The following is a 25,390-nucleotide window of genomic DNA, read 5'->3' on the forward strand; positions in this document are numbered from 1 at the left end:
TGCAAGTAATTAAATCATTATTGTTATTTCCCATGCTTGGGTATTTTAACAAACTTCCAACTTTTAAGTATTAAACATGTAGCTTGTGCTGTGGACATAAATGACACCTCAAATCACGCAGCATGTTGAGAAAAGGTGTGAAAAGACTTCTGATTTTTTGGCAGACTATAAAACAGAGAAAACAAAACAGAACAACAACAAAAACCCAAATATGACATGAGCCGTATCTAGAGATGAAAATATTACAGAGGCTATGACAAGCAAAGCTCTAGATCACTAGAAACCATCTACAAATGCACTAAAAATGCTTGTAAGCCCCTAGATACCAGATATCAACGCCCTGGTAACTACACATGACACTCCAGCTTCATGATAGAGAGTTTACCTAAAATATATAAAATAAAATAAAATAAAATAAAACAAAACAAAATAAAATGACTTTTATTACTTCAACCAATCAGTAAAATGAATAAATAAATAAATAATTATCATTTTCATTATAATTTACATTTCTATACTACTACTACTACTACTAATACTACTACTAATAATAGTAATTTATGGTTTAGAAGTTCACATGAAGATGACTTCAAAGCTAACATACATACATGGACTACAATCCACAACACTTACATTTCTGATTTCAGCTCATCATTGATAAGATGAGGTTCGGTTCGGACCACAGATCGACAGTTCCAATCTGTTTCTTCAGGTACATTCAAACATTCAAGTGCGTGGTTCTGCAATTCAGTGCGTGATTTCTGGCTGACGAGTGACATTTTCATACATGGCTTGCGTTGAAGATGAAGACGTTACCTCTTCTTTAATGAAAGTGTTGCGGCCCTCCAGTGAAAACTCTTTTGGGAATTCAGACAACCATCCCATGTGCTCCAGGCCAATCTGTAAGTCTATATTTAATGAAGCCGTGACCAGGGAACATTTGGCTGCTGGCGCTTTGGATTATCAGGCGAGGGTGGAACAAGACGTTTAATATTAAGCAACTAGAAACCATGAAAATTACCCAAAGACAGAGGTCTGGCGTGCTGAAACAGGTGCCGCACACAGCGACAAGAGATAAGACATGCACACATACACACGCACACTTTCCCATTCTCTCCTTCCCAGCATGCATCTCAATGCAAATTGGATTCCCAAAGATGAGCGCCGATGGACACAAGACGTAAATTCATTCCTCTACATAGACTGTAGTGTTAATATGCATGACTGCCACCAGCCAGTGGAAGACGGGATAAAACCTGCCCGGGATGGACATGTAGTATGGGTTTCTGTTTTACCCTACAGTGTGGTCCAAATGTCTGAGAACACATTATAAATCTAGTATTTCTTCTCTTTTTTCCAGATTTTTTGAACAAAATTGAAATGACAAAAACTAAGGAATAAATATTTCTCGAATTAGAATTCTACTAGTTAGTCTTTTAAATGCAATTACAGTGAATGAAAGGAGACTGTGGCTTTTAAGCTCCAAAAAAGGACTGAAAATCATCATAAAAGTGTCATAAATATGGTCCACTTTCTTTCGTGAATCCTACAGAATGGTTTTGTGAACTGGATCAATTGATTTATTTAAAAGATCTGATTTGAATCAGTCAAACAGTATCATTCACACCTGTTTTGTAAACTGGATCAACTTATTGATAAGATCTGAATTAAAAGAACCAAATCAGTTCAATATAGTGCAGACTATTTTTTTGGATTGGATCATCTGATACACCGAAACAGATCTGACTCAAAAGAATCAAATCAATTTGATTAGCAAACATATCAACTGTTTTCTTAACTGGATCAAACGATTCATTGAAAATATCTGACTCAAATGAACCAAATCAGTCCGTTTAGACTGGTCTTGTTAACTGGATCAAATGATTCATGCAAGAAATCTGACCTGAAAGAAACAAGAAAGTCCAATTAGTGAGCAAATAATTCAGACAGTTTTTGAAAACTGGATCAACCGACTCATTGAGAAGATCTGATTCCATAAAATCTGAATCAGTGTGATTAGTAAGCAAGCAATTCAGAACGGTTTTGTGAATTTGATCAGCCGAATCATTGAAAATCACTGATTGACTGAATCACTGATTTGAAAGGAACAAATTGATCCAATTATTAAACGAATCATTCAGACTGGTTTGTGAACTGGACAAACTGATTCATTGAAAAGATCTGACTCAAAAGAACAACTCTACATTGGTGTGAAGCACTTTTACGATACTTTTAAACTGCTTTCATTCACAAACATCCACCGTTTTTGTTCTACTGAAGCAAGTCATTCAGGTTTATACGTTAATCATGAAAAATGCAAATGCAAGCGTTTTTTTAATGGTGCTCTCAGACTTTTGGACCCCACTGTACATGGCTGGACCCCCTCTGGCTGTATGCTGGTTTTTATAAGGACTCAGTCCACTTGGGGTCCCACTGACCATTCGCAGACTGTGACCAGTAGAGGAAATGCAGGAAGGACCATTTTTCCTTTTTTCCCTACAGAGGCTCAGTCTCGCTCACCATTTCATGTGTGTTTTTGAGCTAACAACGTTTTATCACAGCACAACAGGCCCCTAATCCTCCTGTACAACAAACAGGCTTTCAGAAGCGGACACATGCAAGAACTACTAATCAAAATGCAGCAGACTACGCCATCGCTGCCGCCGCCGCACTCACACACTCGTGCTAACATCACAACCCGCGTCCACACGCTTTCACATACTAATGAGAATATACTGTACTCTGACCTCACACTGCCACACGAACAGACTGCATACAAGCCATGGAGTCTGGAAGTATGATCAGCATACTATCATAATTCATTACTGCACTGACGTTTACTGCGATCATCTGCATATTTTTCAAACCACCTTTGAAACGTAGCAACGGAATATCTGTTTCTCCTTACACGTTTCATTATCCTGCGGAAGATGCGCGCTGCTGTTTCCCATCTATCTCTTGCTTTCCCCCTCTCTAGACACGCAGGGGAGATCAAGTGCGGAATATACTGCTCAATGGCCGATAATCCCACACATTAAACCACAGGCTTGAACTAATACCATATCAAATGCTTTGCTATTCAGATCCAGCATCCCGCAGTAATTGTCTTATTTTAGAAGATCAAAACTGCAGGGAAAATGCACGCAGTTTCTTACCGTCAGTTTGGATCATAAGAACAAGCAGGCAAGACATTTAATGGTGCAATCAGAAAAAAAAGTTCAATCAGAGCGAGCTAGGTCAAAGCTTTCCAGCGGTTGCTTTTTCTAAGTGTTTAATACATAAAAGTAAGACAGAATGAAAATAGCATACTGGGGGGGAGGAGTATGAGACCACTCAGAAAATGCTTCTATTTTGCATTTTTTCAAAAATATATTTTAGATATTTTTTGATTTATGAAATCTTTCATTAGAATTTCTTCTTGAAAGAAATTAATAATTTTATTCAGCAATTATTTAGCAATGTTATGCATTGAATTTATGAAAGCTGACAGTAAATACAAGTTAGATTATGCTGTTCTTTGAACGTTCCATTCATAAAATAATCATAAAAAGTATCTCAGTTTACATAAAAATTTTAAGCAGTTTTCAACATCGATAATAATAAGAAATTGTTCTAGAGCAAAGATTTCTGAAGGATCATGTGACACTAAAGGCTGGAGTAATGACTGATGAAAATTCAGCGTTACAGGAATAAATTACATTTTAAAATGTATTTAAATAGAAAACAGTTATTTTAAATTATAATAAAATTTCACAATATTATAGAATTTTTCTTGGTGAGCATAAGACACTTTTTTCAAAAAACCACAGGCTTTTACAAATTTTAGACAAAAATTTTGAACAATTCGTATGTACAGTCTCAAACTGCATGAACTGCAAATTGCATAAAAGCTGATGCTGAATATGACAAAATTGCTTATTTGAACTCTCTGATTAGAATAGGAATAGGACAGAATTAAAATAAATATTTATTTTGTATTTTTAGAAATTAAAAATATCTAAAAACTTTATTTCCAGGTTTATATTAGACTTTTAAACCCAGATTTCCATTGTGGTCCCACTGTATTGTCTCAATAAAAAGGAGTCAGGTCATTAAGTTTATGTATTTTACATAAAACACCTGTACTAGTTGTGTCAGCCTTCCTTTGACACAAAACACAAAGCCATACTCTAATGCAAATTACACCATCAGTCTTGCTTGTTAAATGCATTATAGACTCATTTGGGTGAAACGCTCAGCATTCTGCATGGATCGTACCTGCTTTCCAGACAGCCTGCATCACCAGAATTGATCTGCGAGATTAGTCTTCTCTCACTGCATTTGTATAACTATAGTATGCAAGAACCGCACTCACACAAACATAAAGAATAACAATGAACACCACACTGCAAAATGACTACAGAATGTGCATATTTCTTGTTGCGTTAAAAACATGATGGATGATTCAGCATGAATAATTAAAAAAAGTGATTCTACAGGGGAAGTTAAGAGATTCACATAAACCCTCCCTTCACTACCCAAAGGAAATATCTATTAAAAATGACTCCAAAACAGAAAAGGTGCATGCTTTTGTGGATGACATTTGCTCTGGTCCTGTATCTGATTTCTGTGGGGCCCTTAAAGTCACTGCAGGATGGAGAGCAGACAAATAAAATAATAAAATCTTGAAGAGCCATAATTACACTGAGTGGCCCCAAGTCGGGGCATTAATCATTATAAACAGCCATGACAGAAAAATCAAACCACGGCTTGTTCACTTCTCCTGTGTACCCAGGCCAACCGACACAGAACACCAGAAAAAAAGAGAAAAATATTGTAAGAGAAAGAGAGAGCGTGAAGCTACCAGCCATCATGTTCACCCAAAAATGAACATTCATATATCATTCACTCAGCCTCATGTTGTTCCAAACCTGTATGAGTTTCTTCTGTGGAACACAGAATAAGATTTTGAAAGCCAATGGGGTCCATACAACACTGAAATAACACAGACTTTTTTTTTTTTTTCCAAAATATGTATGCTTGTTCTGTTCCACAGAAGACAGAATATAATTCAGGTTTGGAATGACATGAACGAGTAAATGATGATTATTTTATTTTTGGGTGAACTATCCCTTGAAAATGTGTTGAAAATGCGTAAATGCAGTGTTGGGCACGTTACTTAAAAAAAGTAATTAGTTATAGTTACTAGTTACTTCTCACAAATAGTAACTGAGTTAGTAACTGAGTTACATCATTATAAAAGTAACTAATTACCAGGGAAAGTAACTATTGCGTTACTTTAAAAAAAAAAAAATGTTCAAATGTCAAATAACTTTGGATGCCCCCAATATTAAATATGTTAAATTAAATAAGAATAAATTATTATTATAAAACATTGTACATTAATCTACACTATTTATCTACTGACACTTAGCATCAGTCAGTGAAGCATTATAATATAATATTATATGATGATAGAACTTTAGTAATTAGAATAACCAAGTATGAATGCATATTTGTCATCAATATAAAACGCACTAAGGATTAATGAGCTGCTGGGTTCATGAATATTAATCACGTTGTCTGCGTTCGCTCGAATTGATTTGCTGAAATCAAAACAGGGACGATAATATGTGAGCGCCAGCCAATGAGATTGTCGTTTGCGCATTAGTTCCGCCCACTACCAGAGAAACCGGCAGTTCTTAAAAGCTGAAGAATTCCAAAGGAACTCCTTTATTTTGACAGGAAAATACAACAAAGAATATCGTTTACATGTAGCGCGTCAATTCTGCATGTTATGAAAGACTCTCTTGCTCTGTATCTTTCTTTGCGTGCGTGTCTGTGAGAGAAAGCGACGGCGAGTCGTGCGCCTTCACACTAGAGTTTATGGTACGTCAAATACAGCTAGACGCATCCATTCAGTTGAACTGAAAAATAAAATTCTAATATAATATAGTAACGCCTTATTTTATTGTCAGTAACGGTAACAGCGTTGTAATGGAGGAAACAGTAATTCGTTTGATTACTCGTTACTGAAAAAAATAACGCCGTTAGTAACGCCGTTTATTTATAACGCCGTTATTCCCATCACTGCGTAAATGTGAGAAACATGGGATGTTAGACCCTCTTAAAGGGATAGTTCACCCCAAAATAAAACATTTATGATGTTTCTTTCTGTGAAAAACAAAACAAAAAGCAAAACAAAACAACATTTGGGCCAAAATTGATAAAACTTGATATTTGAGTTACTTTTATAAATTCTACACATAAACTCAAAGGAGCGCATTCAACTACCTCAGCCCTATTTGAAAGTGCATAAATCGATGTTTGGTGTGTGCTTCTGTATGTGTTGAATGTACACGCATTGATGTCTGCTGAGATTTCGGACAATGATCTCCGCGGCTGCTGTAATCCTCTCTCCATGGCTGTCACTTAAAATCGAAGCAACCTTGAATCCATGACAACGTCCCAGAGACACATCTGCACTGGCAGAACCTTGATAAACCATGTGACAACTTTCTTTCCTTCAGTGAAAGGACTCAGAGGCACAATACCATACAACTGCCTTTCATTCCACTAACTCGTGTGAATAGAATTCAGCTCCAGTAAAAAAAAAAAAAAAAAAACTCTTTAAGTTTCAAGGCCTCATGCTGCTTAAAATAAGACAGAGGAACAATTCTGGAATAGAGGCATGCATGACATTCACTGAATCATGGAAAATGAAAGTTGGTTTTGTAAAAATTGATTTGAATCTCATGCAGTCAATAAACCCACTGACTTCATAGCACATGCTTTTGGACACAATATCTTTCAAAGGAAAAAAACGACAAATAAATCCAAATGCCTAACTACACACATATACAAAAAAAAAACAGCAAACCAAAAGCTACGTAGGCTGCTGCTGAACATGATTGCAATCCGGAGAAGTGCGTGAGATCAGTTCCCCTGAAAGAGACTTAATAAATTAAAGTCAGAACAGAGGATATTAACCCTGTTTGATAAATGAACAGGGATATTGTCTGTCAGCTTGGTCATTAGTTCTTTTCACCAATTACTTTTCTAGGTGCAAAGGGAAGTCACAAGCACTGGCCCGTGGCTTCCCTCTTGAACGCCGAATCAACCCAGGCCAACAAACAAGTCTGAAATTAGACCACGCAATATATTTGTCACCCTCAGCGATAGGGATAAACATTCACTTGGACATAATTGTTATTAGATTGAGGGTCTCAGCAATGACTTTGATTCATTATCTTAAACGTCTATAGCACTAAGATTATAACCTATGGGAAAGGTTTCCAAACTTTTCTGCAAACAGAACTCATATGAACGGCATCATCTACTAGAAGTACCCTTGAGATTTGAAGATTTGAAAAAAAAATTATTTATAATAAAATGAACTATTTAATATGAATATAATATAATATAATATAATATAACAATGAAGTGACTTTGAGGTTTTAAGAAATTTTAATAACCTTTAAAAATTGAATTATCAGTGAATATGAATAAAATTAATAGTATAATACCATGCAATACAATATAATATATAATGATATGAAGTGACTGAGTTTAAGACATTTTAATAACTTTTACAAATGTAATTATTATTGAATATTTTATATAATATAATATAACAATGTAATATAATATGAAGTGACTGAGATTTTACATTTTATAACCTTTAAAAATTTAATTATTAGTGAATATGAATTAAATGAATAATATAATATCATGTAATATAATAAAATATAATATGAAGTGACGAGTTTAAGACATTTTAGTAACGTTTAAAAATGCAATTATTATTGAATAATATATGCCTTTGGCATTTTAAGAAATTATCATTTTTAAAATATTAATTTGTAGAATCAAAAGCATTGTTAATTATATGATTTTAATTCATAATAATTTGAAGAATAATATAATTTATTATTATTATAATTTCATTTAAAAATAAACAATTGTTCTTTTAACATGAAAAACAAACACACTTTATCATATGCTTCAAAGAATCATTTAAAAATGAATTGCAAATGCTTTGTAGTTCAATAACTCCTAAATAAACTATTATGTTCAAGGTCGTTCACCGTGCATCGTATTTTTAATAAAACGCTTGAAGCAACAACACAAAAATGCTTGGTCAAAACAAAACAAAACAAACTTTCTAAAGCAAAAAGGTCAAATACACCATCAAATTTCCCTTTTGTTTATGGCCTAGCAGCTGAATTCATGCTCTAACTACAACAATTTCAATCTGTATTGTTTTAAAAGCAGCAAAAACTAATTTGTAAATGCGACAGACGCTTTTAGAGGCTCATCATCTGACGTCTGCTTTGAGTACTGGATGAAACAACTCAACATAATGCGCACACGACCCAACAAACACATCCTGTGTGCTTAATAAAAGTATATGAAGCAGTTAAAATTGCTGACATAAAGATTTAGTAGGCTGCACTTCAAATAGACCAGAAAGCAGAGCGGCCGGCTCATTGATCATCAGCCGTCACTGACGGAAACATGAAAACACAGGAAGCAACACTCATCCACCCCAGTGTCATGCTTTATAGGGAGCGAAGCGCCCAAAGACAGGATGAGTTTGATCAAATTAGCAGACTAAAGAGATGTGCGAGGCACAACTTATTTGCCCTTTCAGCCATGCAAAAGGTAGTGAGGGGCGCTTTGATCTCCCAATTAAACGGGTATATTTATAAATGTAAACATGTAGCTGTAGCTAATGAGCCTGGGCGATTGGACTTTTCTTTTTTTTAAGTGATGAAGCCCCCGATCGGCACCACCTCAGCTAATTTGCCTGTTAAATAAACACAAATCACTGGACTGTGACTGTTGTTCTACATGTCAGTTCTGTCTTGCTATTGTTCTATTGTGTTTTGCTTTTTTATGGAAACTATGTGGTAAATAAACTTGCAGTTGACGCTTGCACTATTTCTCAGTTCGTAATTTATTCAAATTAAACTGAAGGAACACAAAGATGCGTGTTCAAAACATGATTGTTTACCCTTTTTTTTCTTCCTTTTCAGTCCTTTTTATTGTTTTTTGGCCTTTTGGGTCTCTGTTTTGAGAGAACGCATTGGTCGATGACTTGCAGGAAGAGATAAATGTGATTCTTTGTCCATTCGTTCTATAGATGTGGCAGTTATGCTGAGGTTACGGAAGCCGTGCAGTCTTTGTCTAAAAGTTGCGGATTTCACCTTTGACATTTGCTGAATTGATCTGCTGGCAGTATTCACTGCATCTTGGCCGACCTGAAGAAGCAGTGATTGAACAGTGACTGTGTCCCTATCTCCGTCTGTATTGATTAGATGACAGGACAGATTGAGGGAATCGCCTTGTCGTGTATCACGTCTCTTCGTTTCAGGAGGCTCTTATCAGGATAACCCCCAACAAAATACCAGCGACGAGACGGCACAGTTTACACGCGACATGATTCTCGATCTGCACTCGTTCATCGGCTTCTGAGAAAAATATAAATAAAACTGACAGTAGGAAAAAAAAAAGCATAAATCAGTCTCCAGCAGTAATGCACGTTCTCTTTATACATCTAATGCCTAACTGTATCTAGATTATACTTTGTGAATGAAGATTTGTAAGTAAATGCATGTACAGTAATTGCAACAGATGCCAAAATTACTTTAAAAAGTGAATTTAGTACTAAGAAAAGGTCCAGTATAATATGTTTGAAGATTATAGGTGACATTCATACATTTAAATGTCAAGATACCCTTTATGTAGGTATAAATTTGTTTAAACATGCTGGTTTAAGATAGTGGGCTGATTGTGACACTATTGTTTATAATGTTGCTTTGGAAAGAAATCTGAATAGAAAATTGAATTGAAGTATTTAAAGGTTTGAACCTGGTTTGCAATGTGCCACTTTATTAGAGAGGCAAAAACTAAACAAAACAGATGAAAAATTAAAATTAAATTAAAAAAATAAAATAAAACAACCTTTACTGAATTGTAAATAAATAAATACTAAAACATTTAATTATACTGTACATTTATAATAAAATAAAAATAAAACTCTAAAATTTAATTTAAAAAAATAAAAAATTGTAACAAAAAATAATAAATTTGTAAAAAAAAATACAACAATTACAAATGTAAAATAAAAACAATCAATTGTAAACAAAAATTATTTGTAAAAATAATAAAATAAAAGAAAAATAAATGAGGAAAACAAATGAATGAATAAATAAATAGATACATGAATAAATAAATGAATGAATGAGAAAAAGAAATAAATACATACATGCACACATAAATGTGTCTGCCTATATAAAATGACACCTATCAGTCTGTACAAATGAACCAAGCAATTAGTCCACTAAACAGCAACTTAAATAGGCGCCAAAAAATCTAAGACTAATTAATATATATATATATATATATATATATATATATTCGTATTAGTACAGCATTATTTACTTTTTGTAATGATTATATATATATATATATATATATATATATATAATTTTTTTTTTTTTTTTTTGGTATATATATATAAAATCGATACAAAAGTAAATAATGCTGTAATAATAAGAATGGAAACTTTAATGAAAAAAAACATGTAAATGAATTACAGAATGTCCTAATACATGGTTTGTCAATGCCAAGGCCAATGTCACAAGTTTGCTTTGATAGTGACCTAGAATTAGTGCTAACATCTGAAACACATATTTTTGTCTTCACTTTATAACTTAAAATTGGTTTCCAAATTGAATTTTATATATATATATATATAATATCTTAAAAAAACCCTCAGATTTTGGCTCCCACTATAAACCACAAAAGCTGGAGTAAAAGCAGCAGGCCTAGGATTCTGTAAGGTGAGAAAAAGGAGAAGAAACTGGTTTTGAGAAGTCTGGTTGAGTGCAATGCTGTTGGCTGTCACAGCATCGCTGGCAACACGAGGGGGGCCGCGGCTCGGGCCCCTGCACAAATGACAAGTGGCGCTGTTTGCCGCAAACCCCCGATTCTGTCAGTCTTTACTTCTATCGCCTCTCCGTGTCATGTTAACCGCCAGTCACTGCCAGTGCGCCAATTACACAGCCAGGTTCCCGGGCAAGCCACACACTCTCTCGCTTTCTCTCTGTTAATAATAAAAAAAAAAAGAGAAAGAGAAAGAGAGAGAGCGACTTCCACAAGACTTGCTGTGCAAGCTTACCCTAATTAACCATCAGCTTAATTAGACAATTTACTGTGTAATTAGCAGGCAATTAGTCAACACCTCTCAGATCGTAGTGACTGCTTTGACAGTCCCACTTTTCCAATGCTTATTCCGGAGTCGAAAAGCACCTTAGTTGTTTATTTTCTCATCCCCTCCCCTAATGCGCGCCAACTGCACGGAGGCACAGCATAATCACGGCTGATGAGACAGGTACGACGAAAGACACATGTTAGTTAAGCGGGAGGTAGGTGCGAGATGGGGACGGTCTGTCCCCCGTCACCGCAGACGGCTCCTCTGCATTACAAACACTTCTTCGCAATGTTTTCCCTGAGGGGAGAACGAGAGAAGCTTCGTCAATGATCTGTGATTAAACAGGGGGCGTGAGGACAATAATGATAGATTTTACAAAGCAATCATGAGGTAGTTCTCGGTCAAAAACATCTCGTCAACAGCCACTTTAGCTAAACCATGAGTACACAGAACGCTATTAAACAGCATTGTGTCTCAAAGAAAGCAGATATTATGAAGCCTGATCTAGATTTTTTGTTTCTTGAGCATTATTACTGTACATGGTTGATAGAGAGCTCTGAGTGGTTTCTAAGTGTTGCTATAGTCGGTGGTTGTTTACAGGCGTGAATAAAATAAAAGAACACTTTGTCTCTAGATACAGGCCAGATCCCATCTTAAGTCTTATGTTTTTCACCCATTTTATTAAAAATAAATTTATAAAAATCATGCGGCATATCACATATGGCAATAGACCAATATATCGGCCGATATTTGACAGTTATCAGATTATCAGCATCATCTGTGCTAAATAGAAGACATTTGTAATTCTGCCTAGTGACCGTGTAAATTATCTGTTTTCAACAGTTTCAACATCTTAGTATCACTGAGATACTATAGTTTTTAATAATCTTTTGAATATACACATTTTCTATTTTCCTTTTAATTTTAGTTAAAGTTTTAGTAATTTTGTTGTGTTTTTGTCATTTTAGTAGTTTTTATTTATTTTATATGTTAATATAGTTTATTTTTATATTATGTTTATATGTTTATTTTTATACAGTCTTTATTCATTTTTATTTCACTTTTAATTTGAGTTATTTTAGTACTTCAAGTTAAACTAAATTAAAATAGCAAAAGTTTTATTATAAAGTTTATTTTATTAAGTACCGGTACTTTTTTCATGCTTTTAGTTTTATTTAACTACAATAACACTGGTTTTCATATTTTAAAAACAAAAAAATCATGCCATATCACTCATGGTAACAGATCGATATATGCTATCGGCCCATATTGATCATTTTGAGGTTATCTGCATCAATTGTAGCAATTAAAAGAAAAATGCCATTTTGTCTAGTAACTGTACAAATTTTCTTTTTTCAAGATTTAGTTACAAAGAAAAAAAAAACATTTGTGTACATCTCATTTGCCAAGTCAATGTATAAAATGACATTGATCATCATGCACTCTAGATATCTTTAGCAAATACCAATAATTAGGTTTGTTAAGTGTGTGAAGGGTCCTTCAATAGAGTTGTGCTAGCTTTCTCTCTCTCTCTCTCTCTCTCTTCACAGCAGGCCAGCATGCAGCTATGGGAGGCTATCCATCTCTCCGCTTTAACTCTGTCACAGAGCTGGAAGTGCAGAAATGGCTGTGTCACTTCCAAATACTCTCAGGGGGCCCCATCCCAGAATTCTCTCCTGCTGGTGTGAAATGGAAATGAGCCTGAATACAGTGCATGCTGGGTTGTGCCAATCTCCAGCTACAGCGAGCACTCTAAAGGAACAGAAACAGCTCTCCTTAGTACTAGTGAAGAAAAATTAATAGACGTGCTTTTCTTTTTTCTTCATTTAACACATGCATATGAAGCTTTCTGGGTTTAATCAAGCCAAAAAAAAGGTCTTTCAAAATATGAAATTCTAGTTTAAAGTCAATGAGTCAAATTGAGTCCATTTACTAAAATAAAAAGAAAGAAAGAAAATTTAAGTTATATATATAAATGTAATTATAGTTTAAATTAATATATATATATATATATATATATATATATATATATATATATATATATATATATATATATATATATATATATATATATATATATATATAGTTCAGAAGATACTATTCTTGCATGGCAGATCCATATCAGAAAAAATACTTTATGTAAATAAATAAAAATCAAGTCTATTTCACAGCAGACTGAGACTAAGCTGTTAAGATATAAGCTTGATGAGAATAAAAGCGACAGAATATCTCATTATCCCACCCTGAGACCTGTAGCCCTTTAGCGCACGAAACGCTCATTTACAGAGTTACACATTACCGGCGCCACCTATTAAACACTCAAAGCGTAAGAGGGTGTGTACGTGAGTATTGTGAGTGCGTGTGTGAGGTTCGCGACCTTTAACCTTTCCGTTCTTGATAGAAATGCTGCAGTTGATTAAATCCTGGTTGCTAATTAGCAGAGAGACACATAAAGCCATGCAGAAGACGCAGAGAGAGAAAGTGACAATAGTGTGCGGTGGGGTGACGGGACACATCACACTTCATCTGTGTTACCATGGAGCTTCATCCAACATTTCTCATTAAATTAAAAACCTCGATCTGAGATGTACAGTAAACGTGTGTGTGTGCCATTTCTTTTGTTGCAACTGCGGTTAAAAAGTTGAGAATCCGTCTTAATACGTCTTCATATTTAGTTCATTCAGATTTGCCCACTAAATCCTCCTACGCCGAGGTGAGAAGGCACGTTCAAGAATAGACTGATGTGCGGAGAAAGTTTCGTAAGATAAAGTTAAAGACTTTAAGAGCTTTCCGTGGTGGGCGGAAGTCTGGCGGGTCAGCAGCAATCATTCCTCATTCTTATGGGTTAAAGAAATCTCACGTGAAAGAACTATTAGTGCACAAGTATAAAAGCCAACGGCTAAAACTAGCACCTATGGGCCCCTTTTGGGGTGCTGATTGGCGGCAAACTGGCGCATTTGCCATTAATCAGGTTAGCTCCAATTACAGGTGTGATTTAACCAGACTTGACCAGTCAAAAAGCTAATTGGGCTCAGTTGCCTTCGGATCTCGGCCTCAGCCCTGGAGGTAGCCTACGAATCCGTAATTAGTCCGAAAAGGGCCAAATGTATCAATCACATATCTAACAATCCTGTAATTGGTGTGATGCGTTAAAAAAAAAAAATCCTGTCATTCGTGAAAAATGGATGTAAGGCCAGTGGGTTATTTGGAAGACACTGTCCTTCGGCCTCTTTTTCAAAGGAATAGCAAGAAAACAACACATTTTCGTATGCTATACAGTTCATTAATCCTAATTAACGGTCACAGAGCTTTGTTAGGCAGTTCTCCACCGGTCTAGCAAGCAACCGAGCTAATTAGCGATGCTGAGCACAAACGACGAGACCCAGAAGCGTGAAGATTCTCATATTCGTAGACAATCCTCTAAGCATTTCAAATTCTATCAATAGCACGCGGCGGTAATGTTGCGATAGGGGGGGCGGCTGTAGAAAAAAAAAAAAAAAAACACAGGATATTAAAAAAAGAGAAATCCCCTGTGTTTAAGGCGGGTGATAGCAGCGTAGCGTCTGTTCATTCATATTGACATTAAGAACTTCTTTATCTTTTTTTCCCCAAAGAAAAGCCCCCTTACAATCTCTCCCACTGAGCACACAATAAAGAATAATATGATTTCTGTTTACCGAGATATCAGGTGGTATTTCGGCATATGCTGGCGGGCAATAGAAGCAACAGTATATTACAGCCCAATCTGGCATCTACAAATGTCAAGAGTAAAACAGGACTCGAGAGAGAGAAGGGGGCGGGGGGAAAAAAAAAAAATCCACTCGAGCTATGAAGTTCGCACTGACAACTTCGCGGGCGACCGTCAGTCGTCCACTTCCTCTTTTAGTCAAAAAGAGAGGAGATCTTAAGCAAAACATCCAGATGGCGCACCGAGCTCCCAAGGTAAACCAGGTGCAATTTCCAGCCTCCATTGTAACGTTTGTCGCCACCTCTTCCCTCCCAACGCCGTTTGTCTCTGGAAATAAAAAGCTGACCTTTTCCGAAGGGCCGGTGCACAGTTTATAAAAGCAGAAATGGAGGCAGGTGACAGGCGTCTATAAAACAGGAACAGCTACATCACTCACTCACACAGATCAGAGCAGGAGAAACATCATTTGCACACTACACATGCTGTCCCTCACCGTCTGAAATCAGCCGAGTGCCGAGGACCATGGGTCGGAATAAACCAATTTGACTCGATCTCTCCCGCTCCCGCTCCCGCCTCCTGTCAGTAGCATATAGAACTCTACAGCAATGTCTATCACAAGTTTGAGTGCTTGTCTTTCGGTTTTAATCTTGGGTTTATAGTTAGCAGTTATTTATTTTTGTTTAATATCCCCAGTGCTTCTAATGAGTGGAAAGCAGCCAACAGAACAAAGATATGTTCCTGATTAATATTGACATTGCTAAAAAAGAGAGGGTATTTCAAGTTAATAAAACAGTGTTTTTGAATTGTAACTGTGTTATTTTTTGATTCTTTAACATTGAAAAAGAATCATTAAAACTATTTGAGAGCATGTTCATTTTAGCGACAACATTTATGATCATAACAAATCATAATCACACTTAAATAGCTTTAAGCACAGAATAAAGAGGAGGTGAAAATAACATCTGTCACGGTGTCATATCACCTTTCTCTCGACAGATTCATCTGTTAATTAAAACGAATAAAAGCCTCATAAAAATACACTGTAATTGTTACCTGAGATACTAGATGAAACACGAAGGAAAGAAAGAACACAAATGAGAGCTCTCATGACAAATGTGATTAAACGGAGAGCAAATGCTTTTATCGTGCTTTTAAGAAAAAGGCCCTGTAATCTTGTGTATCTCCTCTAAAGTTTCAGAAGAGATCTCAAATCAATGCTCAGATTTGTCAGGACATCACAACGTGATATCAAAACAATTTCAATAAGAAATGCAACATTTCTTATCAAATTCTTCAAGACCAAACGATCTAATCTGCTAGTTTACATTAGAACAAAATTGACCCTATTTACTATTAATATTTCAGATAACAAAACTAATATGGGGGGATTCAAATATGGAATGCTGTTTCATGTTTAGCGTTACAGATCAATACTCTTATTGTATGTCAACAATTATTTGATAGGTGATTATATTTAGGAATTTGAGGAGAAACACTGTAGACAATGCAGATAAACATAAATGACAACATACTTAAATCTCCTAAGCCAGGTATTTTCAAATCAGTGTTGTTATTGTTAACTAAAAATGAAATAATTAAAATAGTTTTCACTGACTGAAATAAAGCTTAAATAAAATCAAATTAAAATATTAGATGAAACTATTAAACTTATATATAATATATATTATATATTGTGGCGGGAGGAGCAAACGACAGACACAGTGGGTCTGGCGTCAGGCCTCGGAGAGGCTTTTATTAAACAGAAATAATAAAATAAAGTGTCCAAAGGGGATAAAGTGTCCAAAATAAACAAGGGGTCTGGTGTCCTTGTCGTGCTGCGGGGCTTGTGAAGGAGGGCAGTGTCCTGGAAGGGAGGGTCCAGGTAAGGGGCGGAGTCCGGCGGCCACACACGCTCCCACTCGGGTCCGGGGCGCGAGTGGCAGCGGCTTCATCATAGCGGCGGCACTTCCTCTTGGCCCTCGGCGTTCGGCGGGACTTGGTCGGCCCGGCATCCTGGCCCGACGACCGTAACACGGGTGCGGTTTCGTCCGGACCGCGGGTCCGGCAGCTCACGTCTCTGGCGGCACGGAAGTCCCTCCACGCTCCCTTCCTGGACCCACAAGGACACCAGTGTGCATGCACGGGGAAAAGACCGCTTTAAACATCGGCGGTGATGAGGCTCCATTCCGTTCAGGTGTGCCTCATCACACGCCGCCAGCCCTCGCTGTTTCCACACCCCTCCTCTCTCACACACCCACTCCCGTCGGGAGCCTGGTGAAGGGCGGCGAATAAGGACGGGGTGGTGATGATAATTAGGGGAGGCAACCGACTCGTCACTATATATATATATATATATATATATATATATATATATATATATATATATATATATATATATATATAAATAAAATAAACAAACAAATAAATAAAGTTGAAGTTACTAAAATTAAGCATCTAAAACTAAATTAAACAGAAATAATAATAATAATAATAAAAACTAAAACTAAAAATTATTTTACATTTAAAATGAAAAGTGAAAATAGAAACCTAAAATGAATAAATACCATAATACTATATAAATAATACTAAAATAACACTTTTTCAAACTGGGGTCTAAGGGCCCTCAGAAAGCTTTAAAGTGCTAGGGGGTCCACATAAAAGTTTAAAATAAAATAAAATAAAATATTAAAAAAAAATTTTTTTAAATGATTATGTTTGACATTAAAATTATTTAAACATTTCTCATTGGTCTCCAAAATATTAATATGAAAAGTTCTATACAAACATGTGGATTGTTAAATTTGGGGTCCTTGCCATTAAAAAAAAAAAATCCTCTGAGCAATACAATTTTACTCTACGGCTCTTTTGAAAATATAAAATGGACCACACTATAGTTGTAATTGCATTATATGGGCTGTTCTTTCATAGTACCTTGTCCAACGAGAAGGTTTTGGTGAGTGCGAAACCCCAACCCTGCTCGAAGGCCCTGCGGATCATGGCGGCGCTGGTGGTGGGTGGAGCGCTGGCCAGCCCAAACGGGTTGGGGAACGTGATGCCGCACATCCTCACGCTGATGTCCACAGTGTCTATGGGTGAGTAGAAGAGGGGCAGCTGGGGCGGGCCGCTCACCATCTGCCCAAAGATGGACTGCAACGACAAACAATCACAGCACACGTGTAAGACTTCATCGACGGTATTTTCTACTTTGTGAGAGGGAAAATTGGCAGCATTCAGACAGAGAAAGCTCACGGTCACTCTGAATGCAGGTTTGTGAAGGTTACTCCGCTTTTGCGGGCCGCCACACATGTGCGTTTAAGGGTACAATGGCGCAGCTGATCGGTGTGAGATAGTGGAGTGTGTTTGTGTGTTTGTGCGAAATCCCGCAGCATTGTTTATCTCTTCACATCATGGCACAAAAGCAGCAAATAGCAGTCATACATCAGCTCTCTCTCTAATGAGCCTCACGTTTATCAAACACGTATGATTGCCCTTGTGGTGATGTCACAGCCGCATAATGAACGAGGGGGTGTCAAGTGAAGAGAAAACGAGAGCAGGAACATGACAGCCCACATCCTCCACAGAGAGGCCTCGTCACTGCGAGAGAGAGGAAGCTAGCGAGAAAAACACCCGAGACAAACAACTAATATCGAGGGACGTTCCTGAACCCACTCGGGCCCTGACGGATGTTGTAGTTGTCAAACACTTTGTACACCAGATAGATCTTTGGCAGATGATACGCTATTGATTTTTCTTTTTTCAGAAGCACTTGGGGTAATTAGCTGCTGCGATTTAAGAACTATGTGATTATTTGAGGAATAATTTGCACAACGAAAATTCTGGTCATTGGTTACTCATCCTTGTATCGCTCCAAAGATTTATGACTTTGATATATTTTTTTCTGAGGAACACAAAAAGAGAAGTTCTGAGGAACTGCATTAGTCGCTTTTTTTCTATGCAATTACAATGAACTGGGAGCAAAACTATCAAGCTTCAAAAAGTGTCATAAAGGTAATCCATCTGATTTCTAAATGGGACAGGTTTGTGAAATTGACATCGCTATTCACTGACAGTCTTCAGATCGTTGAATCAGTGAGTTGAACTTAAAGGGCACCAATTATGTCCCTTTTTACAAGATGTAATATTGGTCTTGGGTGTCCCCAGAATGTGTCTGTGCAGTTTCAGCCCAAAATACCCCAAAGATCATTTATTATAACAGCTGGAAAATGTCATTTTTGGGGTGTGCCTTAAAAAAAAAAGCTGATTCGGAGTGTATGGCTTTAATGCAAATGAGCTGCACATTCCCTCCCTGTCTCCAGAAGAGGACGTCGCGCATACGTCTCTCTGCATTGCATACCTACAGCAATAAACAGCCGGGGTTGACGCAACATAACTGAGAGCGAGAGAACCGGTGTTTAGCCGTGCATATGGGAAGTCAAATGCACTGAAAGTGGGACGAAATAGTGCAATGTTACAGAGCTTGTGCCGCGCTGACCTGTCATCGGCACGGATAAACTGACTGAGCTGCGCGAATGAATCTCGCGCTACGAACAGCACAAACTAATCTCACAAGAGCGGTGCTCATCAGTTAAAAGTACTTAATGTACGCACACAAATATGGTTAAAACGCTAAGCACTATAACGACATGACATTCACAAAGAAGTCTGGAGTGCTACACGTATTTAGGTTGATTTCGAGGCGCATTACCTTGAAAAATGAAAGTAGCTTAATCCACAGCGTCCTCAGCAGCTCAGATGTTGGGTGAAAATGAAGACTCTTATGTTCAGTCTTACATCCAAACACAGAGCACCGGGATTGCTTGTGAGACATTGTTGATGTTTACAGCTGCTCGAGCGTGCAGAAAATGAAGGACAGCGTAACTGCTGAGGGCGGAAACTATAGCAACGCAGGGCTGTCAATCAAACCCCAGGGCCCGGCCCTCCGAAATGTGACGTCACACTGCGGTGAGAATCAAAACGGCAGGCCTAGTGAGACTGACTTGGTTTAATGGGGATTAAAAAAATGAGGAGTGGGTGGATTTTTATTTATTCACACATTTATGTCCAAACACATCATGTAAAAGTGGATTTTGCATAATAGGTGCCCTTTAAGAACCTGATCAGTCTGATGATTCATCAATGAATCATTCAGAGATGGTCTGTGAAATGAATCAAATGATTCACTAAAAAGATCTGACTCTAAAGAAAGGTTCACTCAAAAATCAGACATCACTACTTGATGACTCTCATGAACCAATACAGACCTGGGCAATTTTCAGTGAATCACAACATATATTTCAATCTGTCTGTCACACAAAGCTATTGTATGACTTTAGAAGACGTGGAATATGGCACATGAGATGTGTAAATAAATTTGATTATATATATTGGTAGTGTCTTTTTAGTGCGGTGTATGTATATTAATATACACTATATACATATAAACATATACAGTACAAACAAATACATTATGTAAACTTTTATCTTGGATGCGATTAATTGCGATTATCTGATTTGAACACAAGGTTTGTCTGTTTTTTTTTTTCATTTTGAAGTTGAACAGCTGCAGTCCTCCTTTACTTTTTATTACACTAAATATATATGACCAGAATATTGTCCAAAACTTTGCACATTTTTGTGTTCAACATTAGAAACAAATTCATAGATCATTTCATTCTTGGATGAGCTAAGCTGTTTTAAGATGAAACCAAAAATCACTAAATGATTTACAATGATATTAAGTTCAGATTTCAAAATGTAACCTGTAAGGTTTTAAAACCTATTTTTTACTGAACATTGAGTTTAATAGTCAGGTTCCAGAAGTAAAAATGCCATTCATTTTCTGTGTAGGGGAACTGATTTTTGACGAGAACTCACAAACCTTTAAAGACAGACCTACTGTGAGATATGAGGTTGTTGAAGCCATCAGCCCGCATTATTACAACTTATTTTTTTTAAATAATAGTGTTCAACAGCAGAATTTCAGGAAAGAAAAAATACTAAAATGACACATAATTATGCAAAGAAATCTGCACCAGAAATAACCAAACCGTGCCAAAAGAACACTTTAGTACTGCTCACTCCCATGAAGGTTTTTTTTTTTTTTTTTGGCTTCAAATCAAAGTTTGTAATGTTGTTATTCACCATGTTGCTGGATGGTTTAGATCATGGCTTATAATGAAGACTTTCCCTAATTCCCTATTTGAGAACAAATGTGACCCTGGATGACAAAACCAGTCTTAAGTGTCAATTTTTCTAAATTGAGATTTAAACATCATCTGAAAGCTGAATAAATAACCTTTCCATTGATGTATGGTTTGTTAGAATCAAACAATATTTGGCCGAGATACAACTATTTGAAAATCTGGAATCTGAGGGTGCAAAAAAATCAAAATATTGAGAAAATCGTCTTTAAAGTTGTCCAAATGAAGTTCTTAGCAATGCATATTACTAATCAAAAATTAAGTTGAGATACATTTACGGTAAGAAATTTACAAAATATCTTCATGGAACATGATCTTTACTTAATATCCTAATGATTTTTGGCATAAAAGAAAATTAGATCATTTTGACCCATACAATGAATTTTTGGCTATTGCTACAAATATATCTCAGCGACTTAAGACTGGTTTTGTGGTCCAGGGTCAAAAATATGAAAAATATTGTTGCAGTCTATTGTGATTGTTCATGTATTCCTTCTGTAGCATCTATTTGACCATGGACAGCCAGCAACGGCAAAGCAGCAGAACCTCTAAAAACTAAGCTTACACTTCTATTTTTATATTTGCAAGCACTATTATTTCCTTCAGGAAACACAAATCTAGTTTATTTTATTGAAAAACGTATGGAACATATATAAAAGCATGAGTAATATTAAATGATCAGGGACAAGTACATGAACACACCTCAGAGCTCTCAGGTGGGACTTGTTGTCGAGCTGATCTGAGAGCTGTTCTTACATTAGTCTTGCAACCTTTCTGCAAATGACTCTATTGGTTCCCTCAGCGGCGGTCCATTACCGTAAAAAACAACAACGCAATCTGTTGCCTTCCCTTGAACACTACACATGGTAATTTCATCAGCAAATAAACAGTTATCTCTGCTTTGCTCTGGCCACAGACATGGACAGACTATTAACCCCTCGCTGACCCACCACTGCTGGAGAAGAGCTGCACTTAACCGTGAGATTCCCTCATATGGAGGTCAAATACCTTCAGGAGCTTCACCCCTTATGTCTCAAAGCACTCAACGGGACATTTACTTTGAATTTAATGCTATTATTGCAGAGGTCAAAAATGGCTTCATCACTCTGGTCATATAAAACATGCTTTACATATAATGTTGAAAAGTCAAAAACAACACAAAATCGAATTGAACCATGTTAACTCGCTAAATTATAGTCAATGGTCTTACATGTGAATACGTGTTATTTTAGTATCAATGTGATAATATAATATTAAAGATGTGTTAATATATATATATATATATATATATATATATATATATATATATATATATATATTATATTATATTATATTATATATATATATATATATATATATATATATATATATATATATATATATATACACACACACACAAACAAACACACTAGTATTCACCAGGGTTATAATAGTTAATATTATAGTTATAATATATATAAATATATATAGTTCTTGTTTTAAATAACAAAAACTACTACAAATGATAAAATCACAAAATTACTGAAAATTGTATATATATAAGATTTCATGTTAATTTCATGTCGCCTTAAAAGTCATCTGTGATACAAAACACTCATGCACGGCCTCCTTTCATATCTGCCCATGAATAAACTGTCATGCAGTCATGCAAGCAGTCAGTGTTTTGTCACATATATCTTCATAATTATATAATACATGTCACGGCTCCTTAATTTCTGCCTGGATTCTGATGGTTTTGTTGGTGTACGGGTTTGATGGCTTTAGCAGCGTGAACAGCCACTGATGTCTCTGCAGGGTCTCAGCCTGTGTGCGTGTGTTTGACAGGCAGGGGGCCTCTATAAGCCCCTCTCAGGAGCCCAGGCTGATCTGGCTGAGCTAACGGGACAATCCTAAGTGCTCTCTCTCCATCCCTGACCTCCCTCCTTCACTCTCCACAGTTACTTTGCTAGTAGCAAACTAATTAAGCCGAACAAGCTGGTATCGCCGATGCCTCTGAGGTGAGATTTACGGAATAATCCTGCGCGGAACGGCGTTCTCGCTGTGTGGCCCCGGCGTGTGGTTGTGCCACGTGAAGCCACAGGAAGACCATTGTCCTACCGCCCGCTATAATGCTAATTTATTCCTTATTGTGCTCTGATTACTCATAAACATGCTCATATTGAGAGGCTTTTGTATCCAGCGGTGTCACAGCTCACTCTTTGTTGAGAGCATGTAAAGCTCTCATCTACATAATTAATCAGCACTCCAAATCCTCCTTTTCCATTGGGTTTTGTGATCTTAACACAGGACATAATCAGGGCAACATCTGTTTTGGTCTCATCAGCACAAAAGCAAGTGTTTTCAAATGTGGATGTGTCGAGAAAATGAACTTGGGCGTGTGTTTACGATGTCACAATATTGTCATTTGGGCAGCTGACATGACATCTCACAGCAGGGACGGCAAAGTCCTGCAGAGTGATGATACACTCCATCTTAGAGTATTATAAATGGCATTTTCCGTAATTATTTAAATAAATAAATAAATCTATTGATATATTGTTTGTTATAATCCAAATCGATCAAATTCTAGTTTGCCAATAAATAAATACACAAATAAAAAAAAGAATAAAGCATATAGTTACTATTTATTATTGTTATTATTATCACTATTATTATTATTATTATTATAAAATCAAAGCATACATAAATAATAAAATAAATATGGTTAATACAATTATAAATATTATTATTATTGTTATTAATAAATAAATAAATATTTTAATAAATTGCTAGTTTCCAGTTGGTTATTTTCTGCTGAATATTCTGTCTCACACTATAAAAAGACACATTACGAAAGTTACTCGTATCTTTCACGTTTCTTTAACTCCAACATGGAAGATAGGAAGACATTTTGCCCATTTTTCCAACCGCTTTACATTTTTATATATACTTTATATACATTGACATTCATTTCTTTCAAATCTCATTTGCACTTTTGTGCAAGATGCATCACGGTACACCAATAATGTCAAAAGCCATTGGTTTGTGTGCGTCTCATGCCCAGTTACAACACATTTGAATACAAGTGCAAATGAGATTCAAGAACCACAGTGTAAAGGAAGATTTTATTTTCGTCACACAAATACATATGGCTTTTGAAGACTTGGATTAATAGTGCAATATTCATATGGATGCTTTTATGGTCTTTTTTTTAAGCTTAATGGTCTGAATAGCAGGGCGGGGGGTTCACTATATGGAAAATAGCAGCTCAGATATTGTGCAAAACATCTCCACATGGATTTGGTACAACATATGGGTGAGTGAATGATGGCAATTTTCATTTTGGGGTGAACTACTAGCCCTTTAACTTTACCCCGATTTCTTTTTCAACTCCTCTAGAAAGAAAGCAAGAAAGAAAAGCACCTGTAAGTATCTGTGCATGTGCCAGGAGGCCTGTTTCCCATCATTGACTGCTTCCACGGTGGTATTGGCCAGACCGGCCACATCGCCCCCAGCGAACACCCACGGCTCACTAGTCTGCATGCTCTCTGGGTCCAGCTCAGGAAGCCCCCATCTGTTTAACCTGATGGGAGCCATGGCCCCTATCACTGCAGAGAGAAAGAGAGAGAGAACTGATAAAGAAGAGAGGAAATTCATGAGAGGAAAGAGGTAACATGGAAAAAGACCTGCAGAAAAGCAAAAGGAAAAACCTGATAGACTGGAAATGGCAAGAAAATAATACAAAGTCAATGACAAGACAAATGACGAGAGGTTTTTTCCCCCACTGGCGTTTCTTTTTCTTTTTGCGAGGTTAATGTAACATCTCCTGGTGCATTTCATTCACTGTTAGTAACGTTAGCGGGAAGATAGTCTGTCAAACTGATCTACATTCTGAAATGACCACCCCTCCTCTCTCTTGAACACACACCATCCATCTTCTAAAGGCACGGCTGCTCGGCACGGACCGCGTCCTACATTTATCAATGAAGAAAATTCCAAATACAGATCTAAGGACAGGATGCCCAAGATTTATAGCACATTATGAGGATTACTATGGAGGAATGGAACTCCTCTCTCTCCTTATTGAGTAAAAAAGTCAGCTGTATATTGGACAATGTTACAAAATCACAAATGACAGAATATCATCAGCCATGGAAAAATGACATTAACTGATGTTACTTCATACAACCTCAAATGATAAAACGTATATGTAGAAATTAATTATTACAAAGTATTATCTTTAAAATAATAGAATATATAAAGTACTCATTTAAACATAAATTAGAGATTTAAAATCCTTGTTTGTATACCATGGCAGAAGACTCA

At 36.4% G+C, this 25,390-nt stretch overlaps 1 protein-coding gene and 1 long non-coding RNA gene across 6 annotated transcripts in view; both read right to left on the reverse strand.

The window, feature by feature from the left end:
• Positions 1–25,390, reverse strand: part of dpyda.1 (dihydropyrimidine dehydrogenase a, tandem duplicate 1) — a 189,784-nt gene that overhangs the window by 82,281 nt on the left and 82,113 nt on the right. For all 5 annotated transcript variants that reach the window (XM_058765966.1, XM_058765964.1, XM_058765965.1 and 2 more), the window contains 2 exons: positions 24,488–24,672; positions 17,817–18,032 (listed from right to left, as the gene is read on the reverse strand). In XM_058765966.1, coding sequence (XP_058621949.1) covers positions 17,817–18,032; positions 24,488–24,672 — 401 coding nt within the window. The remainder of the gene's footprint in view (positions 1–17,816; positions 18,033–24,487; positions 24,673–25,390) is intronic.
• LOC131533620 (uncharacterized) lies at positions 10,489–17,165 on the reverse strand. Its single transcript, XR_009269171.1, has 3 exons — positions 15,379–17,165; positions 14,875–15,291; positions 10,489–12,949 (listed from the first exon to the last, which is right to left on the reverse strand). It is a non-coding gene; the product is annotated as an uncharacterized LOC131533620 (long non-coding RNA).

This window comes from Onychostoma macrolepis, chromosome 24, assembly GCF_012432095.1.
Source record: "Onychostoma macrolepis isolate SWU-2019 chromosome 24, ASM1243209v1, whole genome shotgun sequence".
NCBI classification, from domain to species: domain Eukaryota; kingdom Metazoa; phylum Chordata; class Actinopteri; order Cypriniformes; family Cyprinidae; genus Onychostoma; species Onychostoma macrolepis.